A 15,313-nucleotide genomic window follows, 5' to 3' on the forward strand; every position below is an offset into this window, starting at 1 on the left:
ATTGGACGGTTCAACCATACACGTTGTTCCTTTGTCAACTGGGAGAGTGTCACCCGAGAACAAAATTAGGCACACTGATCAAGGTCCCAGCCCTCAGATGTGTACAGAGAAGAATAATATTCCCTAAAACATTCTAAGATAACAAGTATCACTGACCACACAACCATGAGATGATCGCACCAATGTGATGTGCCGTGAAGTGCGGGCAGACTTGAGTAAGTTAGACATCATCCTGCCAGCTTTATTGCCATATTGAAAAAGCTTGTATTGATAATACAAGATACTGTTTTTTTGATCTTTGATGTATCAGGGAGTTTAATGCTGTCTGAATGGCAAGCAACATTTCTCGATTAAGTCCAGTGTTGGACTGGAGGACATCTCTTTTGGCACGATTAAATTGTGCAGTCAAGGACAGCAATCGCTTGTCCAACATCTTCCGCCTATGAGAGACATATGAAATAATATCCCTACGTGTAACAGCCTTGGCTGTGTACCAGAATAAAACCGGGTCATCTAAATGGCCTTTATTGAGGGAGGCATAATCTTGCTACTTGGTACGAAGATATTCACAGAAATGAACATCGTCGGCCAGATAATAGGGGAAACGCCACAGTGGGGAAGATCGAAGTTGGGTGGGCCAGACCAGCTCTACCCAAATAGGGGCGAGATCCGAGATGACTATTTCCTCTATCTTGGCCCCACCCAACTTGGACAATACGTGGGTGCTGACCAGAAAGTAGTCCAGTCGAGAGAATGTGGAATGTGCCGAGAGAGATGGGTGAAATCTGTCTCAGTAGGGTGTAAAGTCCTTCAAGCGTCAGATAAGTGCAAAGCATGTTCTAAAAATGCTAAACTCTTACTCGAGGGCCTAAGGGAACCCTGCCTTCTGAGAGGTATCCAGACCAGCGTCCCTGGGAGCATTAAAATCCCCACCTATAATCAAAAACTGGTCCATGTAAGGGAGAAGATGCTCATATATTTCCTTAAAAAATGCAGGAGAATAAAGGTTATGTGCATATAGATTACAAAGAATCAGAGTGGTATGGTGTAGGTCCATGACCAGAATAAGATATCTGCCATGCGAATCTTTGATTTCCATACATACCGTGACCAGTAAGTATTTGGAGAAGAGAATGGCAACACCTGCTGATTTTGTGGAAGCAGTGGCATAGTGCACGGCCCCCACCCAACCCCAGCGCAGCTTTAAATGTTCCATGTCCGTGAGATGTGTCTCTTGCAAAAATGCTATGTTGGCCAATTTCCGCTTAAGAGCAGTTAACACCTTAGTGCATTTAATCGGAGAGTGCAGCCCACAAACGTTCCAGGAGAAAATTTATGTCTGAGCGGACATCATTTAATCATATAATAACAACATGGTCCGAGTAAACTAATAGAAGAAGCGTGAGAGATGAAGGGGGGGGGGGGGGGGCCCTCCAGCAAAGGCTCCCCACCCATAATACATATGGTAATCAGTTGGACCTGCTAGATAGTAAGGCAACATGACGATGCAGCACATGACAAGACATCCCAGAAGCTTCCCAATTTCCTGCCCCCCAATCCCCCCCATGTCCCTCCCACCTCCTGACAGATTGCCCCCCATAATCTAGAATAACCATAGCGAGATTGCAACCATGCATCAGTTTCTTCCCCTCCCCTCCCATCTAGCCCCTGCCTCCTTGTCAGATAAACATAATACAAGTCAATGGTGGGGCATACACGCCAAAAAAACCCAACAAAGGAATGTAAGGTGTGGGTCTGGTAAAAGGCCACGGGCCAAAGGACAGCCCCTGTAGATGCAGGCAGAGAAGAGAAAAAAAAAGGAAAAAAGTGTTTATAGTTGGCGATTGCCCAAATCCCTGTGGAACAGGAAACAGACTAGAAAGAATGTCCAATAGACAGAGCCACACGGGCAATAGCAAAATAAATACTGCCCAGTGCACGCTTAAGTCCAGGCCCTGTGGACATAAAAAAACAAGCCCGTCCATTCATAAAAAAAAAACGGACATAGGCGAAATAGGGAACCTGTGAACCAGCTATAAATTCAACAAAACTGGATTTGGAAACTGATAAATCCAAACGTCTCAGGCAATCTGAAGCACATGTCTCCAGAGCGGGTCACATTGCTCCGATTCAGGGAACATCAACGCTGGAGAAAGGGGAGGTCCCCGGGTTCCCTGCTGCCTGCCCAGCGATGAATTGTTGAATGACCAAGGCATCTGTAAACCAGCGAACCCCCTCAGCTGTTTGTTCCCGAAATTTGGCAGGATAAATCATCAGCGCGCGGAGTCCCATATTGAAAGCCTGTTGCAGTAGGGAGCAAGGGCCTATCATTGCGTGGAAAGAGCAGCCGAGTAGTCTTGAAAAACTAATATTTTTTTATTCTCATAGTTCAAAGTCTTACCCAAACGGAGGGCCTGGAGAATTTCGGTTTTGTGCACGGTTATGAATCTTTGCAATTACAACTCGCGGTTTCTCCCCTCTTGCCGCTTAGGCCCAAGCCTATGCACTCTCTCCATGCGGCCATGCTTGTCAGCAAGGGACAGGTCTCTGACAGCAAGGAAGGATGGCAGCTGTGCTTCAGCCAGGGATTCTGGGAGTCCCACAAAACATAAGTTTGAGCGCCTGGAGCGATTTTCTAAATCTTCGGGTCACTCCCCTTGTTTAAGCAGCGTAGCCTTTAATGTCTCCATCTCGGTCTGAACAGTGCGGAGGTCATCTTGATTGTCAGATGTCCGCTGCTCAATTTCCCCGATGCTTTGTTCAAAGCTTGCCAGTCCCACTGTGAGCTCTGTGAGTTTGGTGGAGATCTTTCTTAACTCTGGTTCCAGAGCCTCCACCACCGCGGCTTTCAACTCAGCGATCGTTGGCGCGGGGTCTGAGGGTTCACCATCTTCCTCAATGGGTGGGACAGCCGAGCGGAGTCTTTCTTTTTCCTTATTCTTTTTGGCTGTTCTGGATGCCATCTCCGCGAGAAAAAATGCAGGATGACCAGGGTAGAGAGTGCTCGTCGCGTCTGGGACCCTAATCACTGTTTTGCTGACGAGGATGGGGCTGGATAGGAGGATCGGTCCCCGAGAAGGGTTTCTACTTCTGTAACCTTCAGTGCATCACGTGATCTTCCAGCTAAGGTTTTTATATGCAATTACATTAAAAATATACAAAATATGTATACTTTACTGTATCAAATGATAAGGAGGGTTTGAGGATGAAACAAAGAGACCTATAGATACAATGATCGGTAGCCAGTTTTGAAATATACCCCTTATCATATTTTATCAATGTGCAGTTTGTTTACTAACTACCAATGCTAATGGTCAGTATTTATAATAGTTAAAAGATGATAAAAATAAATTAAACTGGTCTGAAATTTCAGCATTATTTTTCATATTCCCTGATTGAGCTCTGGAAAGAAAGTGTGCAACTCTTAACTGGTTTCCTGATGTTTATAGATGTTACTTAACACTGACTGGTGCCCTCCACCTTAAATTTGGAGGAGCCCCTGCTGGACCAGCTGGAACAGGGAAAACTGAAACAACTAAAGATCTTGGGAAAGCTCTGGCCATACAGACTGTTGTCTTCAACTGCTCCGATCAGCTGGACTTCATGGCCATGGGCAAATTTCTCAAGGGACTTGCCAGGTATGTGAGTATGGGAGAAAAGAAATTGATAAATGTTTACAGGCTTTGTCAGTCACTATGGGAGTAAAAATAGGGAGTTATGCAGATAGAGTGAATCTAAGAGGATTTTCAACTGGCTAAAAGTACACACATGGTTTCATAACATGCATACTTTTAATCATAGTGAAAAGAAATGTTTCGGGTTGTAACTTGATTGGGGTGAAAACTGCGTGTGTACATGAAAATGTAAAAAATGTTCATGGGTAGATTAACGTGTACATTTTATACTATTGTTTTAGATGGAGCGAATGTATGCATATTCTTTTAGCAGCATAACAAATTAATATGCAAACCTAATGTATCAAGTATCTTGTGTTTGAAAATCAGCTCAGTTTGTGTGGGCTAAAGAATAGGTGCAGAGGGTGCCCATTAGGTGTCTTACTGAAATTGTGTACCCTGAAGTATCATAGATATAATATGGCTTTGTTTGTTCTAGGAGATAAAAATGATAGACATAGAGATTTCTCCTTTTTTCTTTCTTTCACCATAACTCTCTCCCTTTCTCACTTTCTCTCAATCCTTTCCACCATTTCTTTCTTGTATTGTACTTACATTTTAATCTAGCAGGCTTTTGTTCCCTGTATAGTTCTGGAGCATGGGCTTGCTTTGATGAATTTAATCGGATTGATGTAGAAGTATTATCTGTTGTGGCCCAACAAATTGCAACCATTCAAAAGGCCCAGCAACAAAGGGTGAGTCTCATTTGTGTTTCTTTGTTTTTCTTCTGTTTGTCAAGTTCTTGATATGATAATTTGGGTGCCCAGTTGTATCAGACTAAGCCACTCTGATTCTTGGATATCTTCACACATCTTTCTTAAGTGAAGAACAGACATCAGAAGAATCCTATTGGTGCTGGGTCCATTTTTCAAAGAGACAGTGGGATTAATAGAATAAAATACACAAAAACAGTTGTTCATGCAATAAATGATTTTATCCTTATAAAAGTCCTGTGGGAGAATAGGATTTGCTTCTAAAATTTAGGAGAATAGTTGCTTGTTGGAAATTCGGTACAATTCTCCTAGGACGAGCAGGATGGTAGTCCTCACAGATGGGTGAAATCATCAGATGGAGCCGACACGGAAAACTTTTGTCAAAATTTCTAGAAACTTTGGCACACTGAGCATGCCACTATCCACGCATCCATGAGGTCCCCCTTCAGTCTCTTCTTTTCCGCAGTGCATTTGCCTTGCAGTTTTGGAGCTCTGCTCTTATGAACAATTTTTTGTTTCTTCCCGGTTTCTTCTTGTCCAAAGGTTGGATCCCCCTTCTCCGGACAGCATCCCTTCCTTGGTGTGGTAGATTAATTTTTAATACCTTCTCTGCCATCAATTCCTGGTGCGTTGCTCCTCAGTGGCCCGCCAGCCATCGACCGCTTGCTGGTTATTTTATCCCAAGACAAGCAGGATGCTAGTCCTCACACATGGGTGACGTCAGTGAAGGAGCCCTATCGCGGAAAACTTTCTGTCAAAGTTTCTAGAAACTTTTGACTGGCTATGTGAGCCTAATGAGCCTGCTCAGCATGCTATGATCCCTTGAGCCACAGGGGTCTCCCTTCAGCCTTCTTTTTTCCACGCTGCTTTTAGCTTCGTGGTTAGAGAGCCCTCTGTGGTAATTACCACATTTATTCTCTTTGCGGAAAAAGTTTGAAAAAAGTTTATAAAAAGTTATCCCTCAGATAGGAAAATTAGTTTCTTACCTGATAATTTTCGTTCCTGTAGTACCAAGGATCAGTCCAGGACACCTGGGTTGTGACTCCGCACCAGTAGATGGAGACAGATTAAAACTTGTGGGCGGAGCCATATATAAGCCCCTGTGCCAGTCACAGCCCCTCAGTCATACGTAATGTCAAAGTAGAAAAATCCAAAAGCCAACATAGCTAACCATAGAAACTTACTAAGTAAAATAACTCCAACACCCCTACAGGAAAACAGACTCTCCAACCGGGAGAGCGAACAAAAGAAGGGGTCAGCGTATTAAAAAACAACAATGAGCGGACTCTCCATTACTATAGCGCCACACTGCGGGCGGGATCCTGGACTGATCCTTGGTACTACAGGAACGAAAATTATCAGGTAAGAAACTAATTTTCCTTTCCCTGTACGTACCAGGATCAGTCCAGGACACCTGGGATGTACCAGAGCTAAGTTATCGAGGGTGGGAAGCAGAGAGTCCCGCTCGGAGTACCCTCTCTCCAAATCCCCCAGCATCAGTAGCTTGAACATCCAATCGGTAATGTTTAATGAAGGTATGCAACGATTTCCAGGTAGCCGCCCTGCAAATCTCTTGAGGCGAAACCTGAGAAGATTCCGCCCAGGACGCCGCATGAGATCTTGTCGAATGAGCTCGAAGACCCACTGGCGGTGTTTTACCGCGCAGAATGTACGCGGAACCAATGGCCTCCTTGAGCCAACGGGCGATCGTTGTGCGGGACGCCGCAGAACCTTTCTTCGGACCTGACGTCAACACAAACAGATGATCCGTTAAACGAAAAGAATTTGTGACCTCTAGATAGCGAAGAAGAGACCTTCGCACATCTAGTTTTCTCAAATCCCTCAACTTCGGGTTGGAAGAATCACCAACCGCGAAAGCGGGAAGTTCAATCGATTGATTCAAATGAAAAGCCGATACGACCTTAGGCAAGAAAGAGGGAACGGTCCGCAAGGAAACCCCTGAATCGGAAAAGCGCAAAAAGGGCTCTCTGCAGGATAGAGCTTGCAACTCAGAAATCCGGCGAGCCGAAGCAATGGCTACCAGGAATACAGTCTTTAACGTGAGATCTTTGATCGTAGAATGCTTCAGAGGCTCAAAAGGAGCTGAGCATAAGGACGAGAGCACCCAGTTGAGGTTCCAAGAAGGACAAGGGAGCCGCAAAGGAGGACGGAGGTGTTTCGCCCCCCGAAGGAAACGGGAGATATCCGGGTGGAGAGCCAGGGAGACTCCCCGAATCTTACCACGCAAACAACCAAGCGCCGCGACTTGGACCCGTAGGGAACTGCACGCTAAGCCTTTGGCCAGCCCAGCCTGGAGAAAAGCCAAAATATCGGGAATAGCAGCGGAAGTGGGACTAAGACCCCGCTCCACGCACCACTCCTCAAAGACTACCCAGACTCGAACATAAGCCAGAGACGTGGATTGTTTTCTGGATCTCAGCAACGTGGCAACTACCGCGTCCGAGTAACCTTTTTGCTTCAACCGATACCTCTCAAAAGCCATGCCGCGAGACAGTAGTGATCCGCATCCTCCAAATAGACGGGACCCTGACGAAGGAGCCCCGGAAACCCCTGTAGATGAAGGGGTGCCGCCACCGACAACTGGACCAGGTCCGCAAACCACGGACGGCGCGGCCACTCCGGCGCCACCATGATCACGTTGGACGGGTGCAATTCTATGCGCCGCAGTATCTTGCCGATCATGGGCCATGGTGGGAACACATACAGTAGCACCCCCGCCGGCCAGGGAAGTGCTAACGCGTCGACCCCTTCTGCTCCTCTTTCTCGGCGTCGACTGAAAAATCTCGGAGCCTTTGCGTTGTTCCACGTGGCCATGAGATCCATGTGGGGCGTTCCCCAAGTCCTGCAAATGAGAAGAAACGCTTCTTCCGCTAGCTCCCACTCTCCGGGATCCAGGTGGTGTCGGCTGAGGAAGTCCGCCTGGACATTGTCGGCTCCTGCTATGTGAGACGCAGCGAGATCGCTGAGATGCCGCTCTGCCCAGGCCATCAAGGAACATGCTTCCTCCGCTACTTGAGGACTTTTCGTCCCTCCCTGGCGATTGATGTAAGCCACGGTGGTAGCGTTGTCCGACAATACTCGGATTGCCTTTCCTCGTACAAGGGGTAGAAAAGCTTGCAATGCCAGACGGACCGCCCTGAACTCTAGGCGGTTGATAGACCACCAGGTCTGATCTTCTGACCACAGACCCTGAACCGATTTCTCTTGGCAAACTGCACCCCAACCGGAAAGACTGGCATCCGTGGTCACCACTGTCCAGTTGGGAAGAAGAAGAGATACTCCACAGGAGAGATGTTTGGAATCCAGCCACCAGCCCAGGCTGGAGCGCACCTGATTCTCGAGAGGCAGTGGAAGATAATATTCCTCTGAGATCGGTTTCCAGCGGGACAACAATGAAGACTGCAGTGGCCGCAGGTGAGCGAACGCCCAAGGGACTAACGCCAGCATTGAGGCCATAGATCCGAGAACTGTCAGGTAATCGCAGACTCGCGGACGGTGTTGAGACAAAAGTCGTCGTACCTGAGACTGTAGTTTGCATATCCGATCCTGAGAGAGAATCACTCTGCCCCGTTTTGTGTCGAAAACGGCTCCAAGGTACTCCAAGGACTGAGTGGGTTCCAGATGACTCTTGTTGTAGTTGACCACCCAGCCGAGGGACTGCAAGAATTGTAGCACCCTGGATACCGCTTGCCGACACAGGCTCTCTGACTTCGCCCGAATCAGCCAGTCGTCGAGGTAAGGGTGAACCAGTAGGCCTTCCCGACGTAAGTGCGCCGCCACTACCACCATCACTTTCGTGAATGTCCGAGGCGCTGTCGCCAGGCCGAACGGAAGAGCCCGGAACTGGAAGTGTCTGCCCAGAATGCAAAACCGCAGAAACCGCTGGAAGGCTGGCTGGATGCCCACATGAAGGTATGCTTCTGTGAGATCTAGTGACGCAAGGAATTCGCCTGGCCGCACTGACGCGATCACCGAACGAATGGTTTCCATCTTGAAGTGAGGGACCCGAAGACATCTGTTGACTCCTTTCAGATCCAGTATGGGTCGGAAAGTGCCGTCCTTCTTGGGAACTATGAAGTAAATGGAGTACCGGCCCTTGCCGTACTGATCGGCCGGAACTGGAGAGATGGCCCCCAAGCTTTCTAGTCTTCGGATGGTGTCTAGCACTGCCACCTTCTTCTTGGGATCCTTGCAAGGCGAGACCAGGAACTTGTCCGCTGGGATGCGAGCAAAATCTAACTCGTAACCGTGTCTTATCACGTCGAGGACCCACTGATCCGACGTCATGCTGGCCCATACCTCGAGAAATAAGGATAGACGCGCCCCCACGTTTGGGACAGCGTGCTGAGGGCGCGACGAGGAATGGGCCGGCCGAACTTCATTGCGAAGGTTTGGAACCCGTACCCGACGGGGCTCCTCCTTGCCTGCCAAAGCGTTTGCCCCGAAAGGAGTGCTGCCAGTGAGTGTTTCGAGAAGAGGCCGGCCTGTACGAAGGTCCGGTGGATCTTTGCGGCCTGGACTTCCGGGGACCCCGGAAACGGGCTCTGCCAGAAAACGAAGAGCGCGACCGGGTCCTATCCTCTGGCAGCCTAAACGCTCGGTTCTCACCCAGGGAAACCATCAAGTCATCTAATTCCTTACCAAACAGCAATTTCCCTTTGAAGGGCAATGCCCCGAGGTGAGCCTTGGACAAACCATCCGCCGCCCAGTTGCGCAGCCAAAGGAGGCGGCGTGCCGACACCGCTGCCACCATGGATCTAGCTGAAGTGCATAGAAGATCATGGAGCGCATCGGCCCCATATGCGATAGCTGCTTCCAACCTATCTGCTTGGGAAGCGTCCTCCGGAGAGAGATCTGCATTCGCCTGCAGTACCTGGGCCCAGCGCAGACTAGCTCACATAGCGAAGTTCGTGCAAATGGCAGCTCGAACTCCCAAGGCGGAAACCTCAAAAATCTTTTTGAGCTGTACCTCCAACTTTCGGTCTTGAATATCCCGGAGGGCCGTCGCTCCCGTGACAGGGATGGTAGACCTCTTCGTGACAGCGGACACCGCCGAATCCACTTTTGGAAGTCGGAGGAGCTCCAGCGCCTCCTCCGGTAAAGGATAGAGTTTATCCATGGCCTTGCTGACTTTCAAACCTAACTCCGGAGTATCCCATTCCTTGAAAAGGATATCCGTGGACGAGAAATGAAAAGGGAAGGCAACCGCCGGTCCTGTGAGGCCGAGAAGAACAGGATCCATATTCGCCTCCTGGCGGACCACCACCGGAGGAGCTTCAATTCCCAATTCATGGAGAATGGCCGGGATGAGAGGTGCCAGTTCCTCTCTGCGGAACAGCCGCACCACCTTGGGGTCATCCCCTTCTGCAGCCTGTGCAGCTTTCTCTGCAATGGGCTGTGCAGTACCATCCACTGCTGCCTTCCCGGCCCCCGTCAGGGGCTCCTCGGCGGACTCCGTATCATCCTCAGGGGAATCCTCGGGATCCGATTCCTGCGGCACCCCCCTGGGAGGCCGCTTCCCCCGGGACGCACCGTGGGCGATCTCCGCGCCCTTCCTGGACTTCTTTTTCCGTGGAGGGGAGCCGTGGTCGGCCGCACGCGAGCCATTCCCCCGGATGCGCTTGCTGCGCTTGTATTTGAGAACTTTGCGCAGCAACAGCGCAAAATCACCAGAATCCGAAGAATCACTCTCGGAAGCCTCCCGGGACCGAAGCCCCTCCGAGGGAACCTCCCCCGCCGCGACACGCTGTGGGGAAAGCGCAGGAGGAAAAGAAGAGGCCCCCACTGTTTCCCGCGAAATTTCCCGGCTGGTGGCCAAGATGGCCGCCACTCCCGCACTAACCGGGAAAAGATCCTGAGGCCTGTCAGCGGAGCTACCACCGCGCGACGGCGAACGCACGACCCGGGAACGAGCCCCCCCGCGGCGCTGCCGAGGGTCCCTCATCACCCGGGACGCAAGCTGAACAAAGGCTGTCCCTTGAAAGACGCGCGCGCGCCGAGCCGCAGGCCCTGCACTGTGCAGCACGCGGCATGCCGGCGAAAACGCGGGAGAAAACGGGGCCGCGGCGAAAAAATTACCACAAAAAATTAAAAAATTAAAAATAAACAAATAGCGCAATTCGGCGACCTCCCCCCTGCCAATGACGCCCCCCCACCGACAAAAACGGAGCGGCGACGCCAGGTAACAGAGAGCCGCAAAAACAAAAGTAAAAACTTTTTTTTTTACAAACAAAAACGCTGTCCCTGGTACTGAAAAGCCCTTATTCCTGCAGGGGTGAGTGAACCAGGCTCCCTGGTGTCACCCCTGACGCTGCCACTAGCTCAGCCGGGTCCTCAACCCTGGCAGCGGCCTCAACCGGGGGAGGGTAGTCCCCTCAGGACCTCTCAACTCCCCTGGGAGGCAGGGCACCCGAGACTAAGGGATTAAAAGAAAAAAACCCCAATTTGGTATATAAACAACTAACAAAAAAGCCTAGCCCAAAAAATTCAAACCTGACTAACACCAACACCAGAATCAGGTCAGGCAGGGCTGTGACTGGACCTGCACCATCTACTGGAGACAGAGTAAGACTGAGGGGCTGTGACTGGCACAGGGGCTTATATATGGCTCCGCCCACAAGTTTTAATCTGTCTCCATCTACTGGTGCGGAGTCACAACCCAGGTGTCCTGGACTGATCCTGGTACGTACAGGGAAAGGCGTTTCCCTTTTACACCTTTCGGTGTAAAAAACTTTTCATTCGATTCCGTTTTTGACTAAAGTTTTAGTCAGAAGGCCGCCAATGGCTGTCCGGCCTATACAATGGCGACCAGGTTTAAAAAGTGCCTGAATTGTAATCACACTATGTCATTCACGGACCCACACACGGAATGTGTATTATGTTTAGGTGAGAAACACGATGTTCTGACATGTCCTCAGTGTGCTGAGATGACAGCGAAGGGCAGGCGAGCTCGTATGGAGTAAATGGAGCATCTTTTTCATCTGCAGTTGCTGCCTTCAACTTCAACTTCGACACAGTCGTCTCCAGCCGGAGCAGCAAAAACGTTAGTAATAAAAACGAAATGCCGTCCTGACAAAAAAGGCGATCGGATTTCAACGACTCCTTCTCGGTCGTCCATTAAATCTGCTTCAATACTCAAAAAGAAGGTCGGCGAACATGTTAGAAAACATCGACATCATCGTACTTTGACTCCCGATCCGAGCGCGATCTCTGGTGCACAGCCGCTTTCCATTGAGCCTATACCGAAGAAACCTCGGATGGAAGATTCATCGGAGCCTTCGAAGACCAGCACTCCCAGGCCATCCCCACCGATCCCGGTGCAGGGAACCGCGCTTCCACAGGGCTCTGTGGAAATGCCGGTTGGGCCTTCACTGCCTCCCCCTATAGCTGCTCTGGTTTCACCAGCTACTAGGGTGGAACTGGACGGGTTCATCCGCCAGGCAATCCGAGAAGCTTTAAGGGAGATGCCATTGATGCCAATGCCAGCATCGATACAAACATCGATGCTGGTTCCACCAGTTCCGATTCCACCTCTGGCACCGATGAATTTACCGGCTCCAACACCAATACCTTCACTGGTACTGATGCCGGCACTGCCGTCGATGCTGGATCTCTCTCTCTACTGGCACCGATGCTAGCTAAGCTTGATACCATTATCGATGCCTTACCAGTGCATCCATCACCATCAGGTGCAGAGCCTCCATCTCCGATGCCCGATCCACTTCCAGGGCCATCGGGAATTTCCAAACAGAGAACTTCTTTTTCCTCCTCTGTTTCCATCGATCCCACCGATAAACCCATCAATGCCTTTGGTACCAACATTTCATACTCCTCCACGGCATTCTTCTCCAGACATCTGGGTGATGGAGACACCAACACTTCCTCCGATGACATCTTGTCTAATCCATCCCCTCCACAGGAGACAAGGAAATCACCCCCAGAGGACCTTTCCTTCTCTAATTTCATAAAAGAAATGGCAAATACCATTCCTTTTCAATTGGTGACAGAAGCAGACACCAGACAAAAAAACCTTAGAGGTTCTTCAGTTCGTAGATTCTCCTAAAGACATCATAACAATACCAGTGCATGAAGTCCTGGTGGAACTGCAACAAAAGTTATGGGAGCATCCTTGCACTATACCACCAGTCAACAAGTGTGCTGACACCACTTACCTGGGTCAATAGATTCCAGGTTTCCAAAAACCTCAGCTTCCACACCAATCTGTGGTGGTGGAATCTGCCCAGAAAAAAATCCAAAAGAATCAGGCCACACTCATCTATGCCTCCTGGGAAGGATCAGAAGTTCTTGGACACACTTGGTCGAAAAATGTTTCAAGGGTCCATGCTAGTTTCCAGGATTGCATCATATCACTTATATATGACTCAGTACCAGAATAATTTATGGAAACATGTACAAGAACTATCAGATTCACTTCCTCAACAATATCAGGACTCATTTAACAATATCATTTATAAAGGTTTAGAAGCCGGAAACATGAAGTCCATGCGGCCTACGATACTTTCGAAACATCATCCAGAATGGCTGCAACAGGAATTAGTGCTCGCAGATAGGCCTGGCTCAAGGCTTCAGATCTTAGGGCAGAGGTACAAGAAAAGTTGGCCAATCTCCCATGTAAGGGAGACAATCTTTTTGGAGAAAAAGTTCAGGACGCTGTAATACAGCTAAAGGAGCATTCTGAAACTTTGAAACAGCTCTCTTCTGTTCCATCAGAAACACAAACTTCTATTAGAAGGTTTGCTAGAAAAGACTATAAAAGGCCCTATTATAAAGCACAACGATACTATCCTCCAGCAAACTGTGGTAGAACGTCAAAACCACCTCAACGGAGCCAATCTAGGCAACCTAGAGCCCCTAGAACTCAACCTCCTCCTCAGACAGGCCCTGCGTCAGGATTTTGAGACATCGCCAGAGAACAGCAGTCACTCCTCAAACGCATTTCCGAATCTTCCTGTAGGAGGTCAGATATCAAAATTTCATTCTCAGTGGACAAGTATCACCACAGACCAGTGGGTACTCTCAATTGTATCTCATGGTTACCATCTGGATTTTCTCAAGGTACCAAACAACAATCCACCAACACCGCATTGGAGACATCATCATTACTCCACACTTCTACACACAGACTTGTCAACCATACTGAGAGCCAGGGCGGTAGAATCTGTACCCCAACCGCAGCAGGGCAAAGTATTTTATTTCCTCATTCCAAAGAAAACAGGAGGTCTTCGACCCATATTAGACCTTCGACAACTCAAGTTCCTACGGAAAGAAAAGTTCAGAATGGTATCCTTGGGTACAATGCTTCCTCTTCTTCAAACAGGAGATTGGCTCTGTTCTCTGGATCTTCAAGACGCATATGCGCACATCCCGATATGCCCTCCTCATTGCAAGTTCCTACGCTTTTTGGTGGGACATCAACATTTTCATTACCAAGTTCTGCCATTCGGCCTTGCCTCAGCAACAAGAGTATTCAGAAAAAGTCTAGCTGTAGCAGCGATTCATTTACGCAAACTAAGCATCCATGTATTCCCCTACCTTGACGACTGGCTCATCAAAAGCCAATCAAGAGACTGAACACTCAACTCACTAAACTGCACAATCAATCTGCTTCACTCATTGGGATTTCTAATAAACTACCAAAAATCCCATCTTCTACCATCTCGCATTCTACAGTTCATCGGCGCAGAGTTGAATACCACCGTGTCCAAAGCCTTCCTTCCAAATGACCGCGCAAAGATTCTATTGACTTTAGCAAAAAATCTGCGTACACAGAGCAGGGCAACAGCCCATCAGTTCCTAACTCTACTCATCCACATGGCCTCCACAGTTCACGTACTTCCCATGGCCAGATTAGCCATGAGAGTGACTCAATGGACCCTGAGATCACAATGGCTCCAAGCAAGTCAGCCACTGTCACATCACATTCAAATAACCCACCAGTTATGTCTATCTCTCCGCTGGTGGTCGAACATGAACAACTTGCTCATAGGAAAACCTTTCCAACAGCCAATACCACAAGTATCTTTAACTACAGATGCATCCACCTTGCGTTGGGGTGCACATATAGACGTTGACGACCCCCAGACTCAAGGTACGTGGACAACACTCGAAGCAACATTTCAAATCAATTTCCTTGAACTTCGAGCTATACTCTATGCACTACATGCATTCAAGGACTGTCTTTCACACAAAACTGTTCTGATACAAACAGACAATATGATAGCCATGTGGTACCTGAACAAACAAGGAGGTACGGGCTCGTATCTCTTTTGTCAAGAAGCTGCTCAGATTTGGGACTGGGCCCTGACACATTCCATATTTCTCAGGGCCACTTATCTGGGGGGCATTCACAACATAGTTGCAGACCATCTCAGTCATCAATTCCAACCTCACGAATGGTCCTTGGATCCCTTAGTAGCGACCAGGATATTTCAATGTTGGGGTCAACCAGCATTGGACCTCTTTGCATCCGAGCTGAATCACAGAGTGGACAGATTCTGCTCCCTGCACAAACAGAGAAACCAGTCAGCCAAGGACACCTTTGCTCGCCCTTGGAATTCAGGTCTTCTATACGCGTATCCCCCGATACCTCTAATAACCAAAACACTAGTGAAGCTTCAAAAGGACAAAGGGTCAATGATACTCATAGCTCCATATTGGCCTCGGCAAGTATGGTTTCCTATACTCCTCGACCTCTCGATCAGGGAACCAATTCGCCTGGGCACAGCACCCACTCTCATAACTCAGGATCAGGGCAGGTTGCGCCATCCCAACCTTCAATCCCTATCTTAACGGCCTGGATGTTGAAAGCTTGATCTTGCAATCACTCAATCTTTCAACTAATAACTCTCAAGTGCTTGTAGCTTCACGAAAACTTTCCATGCGAAA

The 15,313-nt window shown here is 48.8% G+C and overlaps 1 protein-coding gene across 2 annotated transcripts in view; it reads left to right on the top strand.

Annotated features, from left to right (window-relative positions):
- Positions 1 to 15,313, top strand: part of DNAH1 (dynein axonemal heavy chain 1) — a 1,058,897-nt gene that overhangs the window by 422,803 nt on the left and 620,781 nt on the right. For both annotated transcript variants that reach the window (XM_029599497.1, XM_029599496.1), the window contains exons 29-30: positions 3,450 to 3,638; positions 4,264 to 4,369. In XM_029599497.1, the coding sequence (XP_029455357.1) occupies positions 3,450 to 3,638; positions 4,264 to 4,369 (295 nt within the window). The remainder of the gene's footprint in view (positions 1 to 3,449; positions 3,639 to 4,263; positions 4,370 to 15,313) is intronic.

This window comes from Rhinatrema bivittatum, chromosome 4 (genome assembly GCF_901001135.1).
Source record: "Rhinatrema bivittatum chromosome 4, aRhiBiv1.1, whole genome shotgun sequence".
NCBI classification, from domain to species: Eukaryota; Metazoa; Chordata; class Amphibia; order Gymnophiona; family Rhinatrematidae; genus Rhinatrema; species Rhinatrema bivittatum.